The sequence below is a fragment of the Myripristis murdjan genome, chromosome 3 (assembly GCF_902150065.1).
Source record: "Myripristis murdjan chromosome 3, fMyrMur1.1, whole genome shotgun sequence".
In the NCBI taxonomy this organism is placed as follows: Eukaryota; Metazoa; Chordata; class Actinopteri; order Holocentriformes; family Holocentridae; genus Myripristis; species Myripristis murdjan.
In genome coordinates, this window is record NC_043982.1 from 21145406 (window position 1) to 21155641 (window position 10236).

At 45.0% G+C, this 10236-nt stretch overlaps 1 protein-coding gene across 2 annotated transcripts in view; it reads left to right on the forward strand.

The window, feature by feature from the left end:
* The window catches only part of fto (FTO alpha-ketoglutarate dependent dioxygenase), a 139559-nt gene extending 130732 nt beyond the window's left edge, over positions 1 to 8827 (forward strand). Inside the window, exons 9-10 of one of the 2 annotated variants that reach the window (XM_030080095.1) lie at positions 5777 to 5938; positions 7171 to 8827. In XM_030080095.1, the coding sequence (XP_029935955.1) occupies positions 5777 to 5930 (154 nt within the window). In that variant the 3' untranslated portion in view covers positions 5931 to 5938; positions 7171 to 8827. The remainder of the gene's footprint in view (positions 1 to 5776; positions 5939 to 7170) is intronic. The other variant, XM_030080104.1, reaches the window with a different exon arrangement.
* Positions 8828 to 10236: the final 1409 nt, after the last annotated feature.

Sequence of the window (10236 nt, forward strand, 5' to 3'; positions counted from 1 at the left end):
AGAGCCTTAGGGGATGATCCATCTCTCCGCCCCTTGTCAGAAGAGCAAACGGCCAGGAGGGCCCTATCTGTTTGTCCTCTTCCTGTCTCTTTTTTATTAGAACCTGATTGCATTTGAACAAAAGTTGTCTGCTCGTAAATTTTGCACCTCTGTTGACATTAGGCCACATTCCATCCCATAGCCCGAGGAGGAGAGCGAGCAGGCCGTGGTGTTGGGTAATTTGTTACGCTGTTAAGCACCTAATGGACGTCCACCTGGTTTTTGAGAGCAGTAGCTGTAGTTCAGGGGGCTTGCCTCCTTTGCACTTCCAGACTGCAATAGTGTTTTATTGCCTCCAATTATGAAGGCTATTTAGAGGCTACCTGGCTGCGTGTGTGTTTTTCTATTACATCTGGTTCACCCTGCTCTAGACGCAGCACCCAGCCAGCCCACATCAAACACCCAGGGTGTGAAACAAGGCAGGGGCTGTGTGAGGATGATGAGCCCCCTCTGTCTCTGCCGTAGACTCCGACTAACTCTGACAGCACTGACCCAACGTGCACTCGGGTCCCAGCATTCCGCACCGGCTCCTGGAGGCGCCAAAAATGAGCCTTATTTGTTTCATGTGGTTTAATGAGCAGTCCAGACTGCAGCTGGCAAGAGTCAGACCTCACAGAGTCTGAGGGGGTGGCCGCGGCAGAGCACTGCCCCACCCAAAGGTACCCTTGCTCCCTGGCAGAATCATTGTTCCCAGCAGCAGTGGTGGCACGTTGAGGGGGAGGGAGGAAAGCAGCCAGCAGCGCCCCCCCCCCCCCCCCCCCCCCCCCCCCCCCCCCGCACCCTTTGCACACACCCCCACCCCTCCCCACGTGCTAATGCATTTTTGTGTGTTTTCCACAACCATTAATTAAAGGGGAAAAAAAAGAGTGCATCAGATGTTAGTTTTATTAGCCTGGGCTCTTTAGAGGGAATCAAAATGAAAGAAACATATGTCACGCATTTGATGTTCCCCCCCACCCCCATCCCTCTCTCCACACTCGCCCACCTCACACACTTACAAAGTGTACAGTCAGCAGTTGTCTGCAGACACAATAGCGTTCGATTGATCCTGAGGAAATGGTTAAGACATTGCCCTGCCCACGCTTTCTGGCTGGCTGGCTGCCTCACTTTCTGCACCAGTTTATCTTTAATGCTGTGGAGTGGTGGCACTGGCACTGTATGTGGCAGTGGGGTCTGAGCCGCTGCTCACAGGCACAAGGGAGGACAACTAAGAGAGTTCAGAGGAGCCTTGGGACCTGACTAGAGTAGGTGTAGGTGTAGATTCAAAGCTGTACACCTCACAGCTGAATGTCTCACTGTCGTACTGCCCTCTACATGACTTCAGCGAGATCCATCTTGCACAACATAGTAGAAAGATGTGTACATAGATAGATATGGTCTCTCCTCTCTCTCTTCTCCCTCTCTCTCTCTGTCACCTATTACATAACACTGTATAAAGATATATATGAAGACAGATGTGCCCCCCCCCAACTCTCCCCCTCCTTGGGACGTGATTGCGTGCCTCACCTTCAGGAGCAGTCTGATTTATGAGACACATGCCTGTTTTTTCATGACTTGTTTGATTGCATTCTCAGCTATCGAGGCACTCGAGTTGCCAAGACAGATTGTAAAAACTCACACCTGCACAGGAGCTGCTGGAGGATTGGGTGCAGCGCAAACAAGAGTATGAGGAAGCAGGTGATCTGAGACATTTCGCTCCCCTTGATCAGTGCAGGCATACACAGCTCAGTATTCACACATATTATTGATTGATGTTACGGATCGCTGCACCTTTACCAAGGCTTTTCTTAGTTTTGTAAAGCTAATGTGGATTTGATTCATAGTCACTTACCCATACTCAAAATGTATACAATCATGGTACTGTAAGTTACTTTTGTCATAACTCAAATAGCTGATCAAAGAGACATTTTCCACATTGTTGCACCTACTGGAAGGCGGTTGCCAAGGCTTTCTCATAAAGCAGTCGAGCCACAAACAACTTTAGGAAAGATATCTGAGCCACGGTGAATCCCTTCCAAAAAGCTTTCCATCAGTGTGGTGCGACTCCACCCTTTCTCCATAGATGATGTCCTGAATCACACAGCCTGGGCTGTCTAGTCCCATGGGGTTACAAATGACCTCCTGGAGCAATAATGCAATAAGTGTTGTCTCCTATCTACATTCTGTGGGTCCTTTTTCACTTGGCCTGACACAATTGTGCATTTATCAGTGTAATTGCATGAGTCGGAAGCACTGATGTTGTCTATTAGGCGGATTTCCATCCTGTTAAGAGCAGAGGGCCTTTTAATGTATGGCCCTGCATGAGTGTACTGCTACACAATTACACACCGACAAGAGATTGAGTGAACTGATGATGCTGATGATGGCGATGGCCGTGATGATATTGCATCGCCCTGCACTCTTCTAACAAGCCTTTCAGAGAGAGACGGGGAGTGAAACAACAGAGTGAAACTGAGGTTAATCATTTTATTTACTCATTTTCTTTTCTCTCCCTTGCCTCCCTTTCTCTCCCTTTCCCTTTTTTTTTTCTTTGACCAAGCGATGGAGCCCGGGCGTGGAAGAGGGGGGAGGAAATCGATGGGGAGCGCATTACAGTAAAACGTATTGATTAGGAGACCTGCGAGCAGCGTGTTGGTCGCAGAGATGGTGGAATGATGCAATGCTTAAAGGAATTTATCCTTTGACTTTTACATTAACCTTTTATTGACTGCTTTGCCTGTCCATAATTAACACTCACTTTAGCTAAAGTGGTTAGTTTGAGCGCAAGGGGGCTCAGGCCCTTATTGCAGCCGGGGCCGTGGAGCTCCTACCCCAGCCACAGTTCAAGTGCACCGTGCTGCATGGAGGGAAAGGCCTCTGTGGAATAGAGGCGATAGAATCCCAGATACCTTTCACATTAGCATACCATTTGAGCGGGGGCCTGCCAGGCTATAGGGTTTCAGGGCAAATTGAAATGAGTGATTGTATTGCCAATCTCTCTTGACCGAGCGCCAGATGGGATAGTTAGGCCCATATCTGTCTGGGGTTAATCCATTGGAACAGTCCAGACTCAAACACACACTCTCTCCCTCTTTACACCCACTCCATACACACACACCCCCCACACACACCTCTTTGTCTTTGACCTTAACTTTAAGGCGGCCTGTTCTACCATGGGAAAATGGTTTGGTGAGCCTTGTTTGTACGCCACTGTGGCTTACACTGAATTTCTAGCAAGAGCCCTGGAGAGCTTAAGGCACCTCGCTTCATATTGACTTTTTGTTTGGTTCCATTTTAGCAGTCAAGGGACGGCACTCTGTTAACAGTGGTAGGTGGTGTAAAAATGGGTGCTGATTCGCCTACGCTATATTATCTTTGATAGGTCTCCACTCTTGATATCTTGCGTATCTCTGGTAAACCAGGAGCCTTCTATTTGCAAGCTAATGTTGTCAGATCCCTTGTCAGATAAATGGAGCTGCTCTGTCGAATGTGGCTGGTCAGATATTTGCAGCGTGCAGCCTCTCATTCTAAGTCAGGGGAGCAGAAAAGAGGCTAGTGTTTTCTCTCATAGCTGCGCTGCATGAATACTTAATCAGACCAAATCAAAGGCCTGGGTTCCCATGGACTGTGGTGTCATGACGCTGATGTCAGCAGAACCTCACTTTGTGTGTGTATGTACGTGTGTTGTCTGGGTCAGTTTGTAGCTCTCTCTCTCTCCCCCGATCTCCCCCACTCTGTGGATATGTATGCCAGCCATGTCCTCCTGCTCCTCCTCCTCCTCCTCCTCTGAAGCGGCGCTTCCTTTAATTCGCACCCTAAATAAATGATGAGAACATTTAAACACACGGCTCGTCGCAAAGCCCCAAGGTCGCCTAATCGTATTATTTATGAAGTGATGTGCTACATAATGGTACTTAGTGCATGTTAACAGATGCTATTATCAGGCCCTGATCCAGAGCGCAGAAGATATATTGGAACAGTGGATATTAATGCTGCTCCTCACCGCCATAATGCGGCAGCTCTTGAAAGGGCTAACCGCACCAAAATGCAGCACTTAGTCCGAGGGCCACTTGAACATTAAGTGGCTCCGATGAAAATATATAACCGCAAATTGTGGCAGCCCCCTGACCACTTTAACATCCCTTCATCCCACCCATAACTCCCTCCTACACCCACCCATCCTTCTCTCCCTGTCCACTCTGTCCCCTCCTGTAGTCAGGGGGCCATAAAGAAAGTGTGTGTGGGGAGGTTTGAGGTTTTGAGGGTGGGGACAACGTAGAGTGTAAGGAGAGGGATGTGACAGGACAGACCCCAGCTTCTTTTAAATAATGACTAAATGAGGAAAATCAGTGGCCCTCTGGCTGTAGAGGGAAATTCTGGGACCGGCACATGCCCATGCCCATTCTCATATGAACACACACACACACACACACACACACACACACACACACACACACACACACACACACACAAATACACAGTAAATGTCTCCACTCCTCCCCCTTGCACTACCAGGTCAGAGGTCACCCTCGTCTGTCAGAGGCAGGGAGCAGATTTACAATGACAGCGTCGTGCACCACAGAGTCACCTCAGCAAATATTTACACTGCTTCGACAAAAGACGTCGCTCACGCCTGCGGCACCCACAGGAGAAGCCATTTTGGCTCCAAACGCTCAAAAGCACAGAGTTACTGTAGATGATTAATCATATGAGCATAATGTCGCAGCATCAGAAGGCTGTTTTTGTCTCACTGCTCCCACCATGACTCCAACAATAGTGATGTCCTAATGAAAGAATCTGGCTGTCTGCGTGTATGTGGGTGTGTGTGCGTCTGTGTTTGGGTAGGATGAATGAGGCATTAATCATAATATGTGATATGTGGCTTGCTCATCAGCCTGATGCTGCTGCACCCATTTACGGTTTTAAAACACTTCCTTGACTCATCACTAATCTCTTTCTCTCTCACTCACTCTCTCTCTCTCCCTCTCACTTCCCAAAATCCATTGCCTATTTTCCCCAAAGCACGTCACATGTAGGTGCAGACACATCACACAGGCACACACACACACGCACGCTGAAACATTTACAGTCACACTCTTACTCCCTGCAGGGTCTAATTGGACCCTGCAGGACCCAGTATTATTAGGAGTCATAAAAGGAACAGGAAACACAAGCCGGCTGCCCTCTGGTCAAACACACGATACCCACCCCGTGTGTTTAGAGACAAATAAAAGCACGTGTGCACACACACACACACATGCATGTGCACACCCACACACACGGCACTGACCAAATAAGCCCTTGACATTTCTGTGACCGACCTCTTCAAATGCCCCATCAGTCAATACACAAAGACAAGATAGAAAGATCTGTGTTTATCTTCACCTGCAATCCCTCAGTTGTCGACCAGGACTAGCTATTGTGAGCCGACTTTCAAAGGAACGTTTGGGATTTTTAGACGCCCTCCACAGATGCATTTGCAGTCGGATTAAGTAACAACTATTTGGAAGGACCTGAATTCAGTTTGCAGAATATTAGCGTCATACCTTTTTGACTTGCATTCGATATTGTTATCAAATGCCAGCAGGATACTGCAGTTCAGCTCTGTCAATATCCTGATTGATAATAGAACAAGATCCTGGAAACTAATGAAGCCTTCTCTTTAAACATGAGTTCTAATGCTGACGAGTGTCAACCAGTTGGTTTGGTTTGATGATGGGGAGGAGTTGATGGGTGTGCTTGTTTCCTGTCACCTCAGGTGCCACTCCAGTCTGGCTCAGACATTACCCCCTGAGGAAGCCCCCGTGGACCGGCCCTTCTGGGGCATCGATGACCACAGCATGCCGTTGCCCTTTGACCTGGCTGACATCATCAACAGGGTGGAGTCACTCCTCTGGAGGTTGGCCCTGTGATACTTTAAGTGGGGAAATATGTCCTTTTAATAATTAAAAGTTTATCATTATTCTGTGTCCTGCAATGTGCTCCTCCCTCCTCTCTGTCACTCACTCTCTCTCTCTCTCTCTCTCTCTCTCTCCATCTCTCTGTCCATCTCTCAACCCTTCACCACTGTCACCTTGTGCTTGCTCTTGCGGGAGATTTTGGTCCATGGATTTGGCCAGTATCTGTTGGGTTTCTTTAAAGCGCCTTGAGATAATTTTTGTTATGATTTGACACAATACAAATAAAATTGACACGAATTGAATTGAATTGATCAGTCACTGCAGTGTGTAGCCTGGGCCCCTCGTGGCCTCCGGCCTGAACCAAGGCATCTCAACCACTTGTTGTCACATAGAAAGGCTGTAAATGGAAGGATGTTACTGCCCAGCCAAGCGGCATAGCTGGAATCAGCTTCTACTAAAGGTTATTATTAAACATAAATCTAATAGTAAAGGATTGATTCAGCGTTTTTCAACACAGGCCTTATTAAAATGTTTATGCCCATCGTTCATAATTGTACAAAGCACAACCATATCACTAGCTTCAGTGACAAGAAACTTGCCACTCTGCTGCAGCTTCTTGCTAGCCTCATGCCCAATCCAACAGGGCACTTGTTTTTGGCTTCAAAAACCATCAGAAATATACTTTGAAATGGAAAGAGATAGAAAACTCAGTACACTCAAATACGTCTTGGCTTCTGTGCCTTCCAACAGCATTTATTCAACATTTACAGTAATGCATTACCATCAATACATCCACGCATGCGTGCTGCTGTCAGGGTTGAGTAATGCTATCAACAACTTTCTGAAATGCTCGGTGGTGCTCAGCAGAAGTTCAGATGTTTGGGGTATACTGCGGTCAGATCCAAACACAGTAATGATCAGCAGTTGTTCAAAACTTGCTCTGAGTAATACAAAAATCACATAGACACAAACAACGCTACTTTTTCCTGTCTTCAGAAACAGACATTGATTATGTTTTTTTTCAGGCCAAATACCAGAGCCCTGTTGGATTGTCTTAAAGGTTAGGAAGAAGCTGCAGCAGAGTGAGGATCAACTTGAAAAATACCAAACCTACCCTTTAACGTCACAGAACACATTTGACAACCCTAACATTAGAAACAAAAAAAGTTATCATGATTGGTAATTTTCAAAGAAAATGCCATTTTTTAAAACTGACTTGGCGTTTTGTTGTGTCCATTTCCTCTCCCAACAGGATGTGAAAGATGGAGTGAAAGTGTGAACGAATGAGTGTGAGAGAAAGCGAGAGAGAGAAAGAAAAAAACCCACCAGCTTTTCCGAATGGCCCTTCCACATCAGAGGAGGGGACCGACCACAGAAGACAGCTCAGTAGTGATCACATCAAGACTGATCTCCGTTTGATTGGGGCGTCCGCAGCCCTCCCTTCCCCACCCTCCTGTACACCCAATGACCCCTGACCTCTGGCTTCTCACCCACCCCAGCTTGGTTTTGGCTGGAAGGATACTGGCTACCCAACCAGACCACCACAACAAAACCACAGTAGTGCTTCAGTAACATGCTTATAAAGCGAGCTTAGCACCAAGCTACTAGTCTCTCAGTGGTCTAACGAAACATAGGTGGAATCTGCATTTCAGTGTTAGCATTCACCGTGTAGCTATTTATTATTTCCGTGTACTCCGTTACTTAATCTCATGTAACCCAGCCTTGCTTTTGTCAATGGATTGACTCATTCTCAGTAGTCACAGTACAGTAGCCTACATACAGTACATGTATGCTTTTCAACTTCTCATAACAGTGTTATACTACAGTATAGAATGTTACAAAAAAAAAAAAAAAAAGACAACAAGACACTTTGCTCACTTTTATTGAATTCTTCACTTTAACAGTATGGTGTAAACCTTTTTTTTTTATTTTGTGTTCAGAAGTGGAATGAGCCTGAAGAGACCAAAGAAAGATTGTGTTATGAAAGTTATGAATGTCACCCAATGGAGAACATGTCGAATGTGTTGTGTTTACAGTGTGACGGTGTGCTTGTGCAATATCTCGGTGAATGTGTGCGCGTGTGCATGGAATACGTGTGCGTGCTTGTGCTTTCCTACATTTACGTATGACCACATGAAGGTGTATATGTAGTGTGTTTGTATGTGTACATTTAGCCGTGTGTATATAGTACGTTTTAGATTGTGCGCCGGCGTGTATGTGTTTGTTTGTGTATCTGTGTGTGTGTGTACGTGCTCTCAGCCGCATGGGCGTGTGAAGGCATATGTGTATGAATATGATAGAGTGTGTGAGCCTGTAGCCAGGCTGCGAGTTGTTTGTGCTGTAAGATGTGCATATGGAGAAACAGAGACTAGCAGCGGGGCCTCTCCGCCTCTGCTCTGATGAAAGGCAGTGTTGATAGAATGACCCGGAACACAACCGCCGTTTCTCATAATTACAGCTGTTCAATCGCTTTTAATTACTCTTAAAGCGTGTAGAGCACCTCGTTCCCCTGTAACGCTGCAGGCCATCCGAGAGAGCGAGAGAAAGATCCGCCGCTTCTGACAAAATCCACTTTCAAAAAAGCTAAAAAGGGTGGAAAAGGGGGCCGACGTCAAAGCAGTGTAGCAGCCCTCTTCGTTTGATTTCTTTCTCTATCTAGTTCATGATGAAGTAGAGATGCTGTTTACTATTAAAAATGCAGAATGCACTCCTTTTTTTACTTCTGAGGTTTTTTCAAGATGTTAATGGTTGCCAAATGTTCTTCTTGCTTCTTCTTTTGCTGTGTCTCTTTTGTATGTTGTTGTCAGAGAGATTTGTTTGTAGATTGGCAGTAGCATTGAATTGTTTGAACCACTCTGTGCTCCCTGCGCCACAGCTTGTCTGTCTGAAGCAATAGGAATGGCAGTAAATAAAAAAAATGTTTTATCCAAGGACCTGTGTCCCTCTGTTTTGTGTGTGTTTGTCCATTTTTCTTTTAATTTTTGGTGAATAGTGCCGATAGCAATAAGGATGATCAGTGATATGTAACACCTGTGCAAAATCTGTGTATCCGCATATGTGAGTACACCACATTTACACAAAATACAAAAATGACTCCCTAGCATCTGGTCTTGCATTTTTGAGGTAGAGACACACATTAATGCTATCATATAATGTTTCCATACATGTGTATTTTAAACAATTCTAATTTGCATAATTTATTTTTTGTTACATGATAAATAAATGAAATACAAAGCTGGCAACATTAGACAAACTATGAATACATTTAACCACTTACACATTTAGAAGTGGTTATAGAAAAAAAAAAAATGCACAGTTTGATTGGTCAAATAGCCATTCTAAACAATCTTCAACCCAGCATCCAGGATGTGTTTGCACCATTATTTACCAAGACACTTCACAGCTATGTAACTTTTGCTTTGTGGAATTCTCATTCTTAAAATAAACTGACGCCGAGTTTTCAGGCCACACATGTTTTGCAGTGGCAATAAATCATGCTAGGGTTCTTTTGTTTAAAGTTATGTTTTCCATTTAAGTGATGTGGTCGAGAACAAGGTGCTATTGAGTCAGTAACGGTACCAAAATACAAAACACCTTATTATTTCTTAAAGGGACTGACCCCAACCTCAGCCAGCCCATGCAGACACATACAGTATGGGTCTTCTAAGTCTTACAGTCTGTAATTGAGCAGTGGATTCCCATTATTTGTCAGGTGCATATGAGTTACAGTGCTCTGGGCCTCCCTCCCAACATCTCTGCCTCCAGATAAACGGATTGGAACGTCTGTGAGACCTCTGAACAAAGCCTCCTTGTTTACAAAAGTAAGCCTCACCTGCAAACAAATTAAAGTGTATCCACACCGGACCAAGGCCAAATAACACTGACAAATAACTCTTAATATTTGCCTTAAGCCGATTAGAGTGCCAGATGGGTGATGTTTTACTGCATGTGGACAATCTGGCAAACTTGGTTCTCCAAGGAGCTTAAGACAAATCCAAAGATTTTTTTTTTTTTTTTTTTTTTTTTTTTTTTGAAACACTGGTTATCCTAGGTCTGGTTGGCATTATGCTGGTCTCTCTTCAAAATCCTTCATAACTTCAGCTTTTCCTATCAAATTAACATGGTCCACTTATGACAAAATATTTAAGTGTCTGTTATGCACATATCTGCTCTATATACCATCATATCAGGCCCCATTTCTGACCTGACCCTTTGTGCTAAATGGCATATGGCCAAGATTTTTTTGTCTCATTTGCATTCAGACTCAAGATACAAATAAAAGCAAACAAAATCAGCATCTGACATTATGTTTTATAAA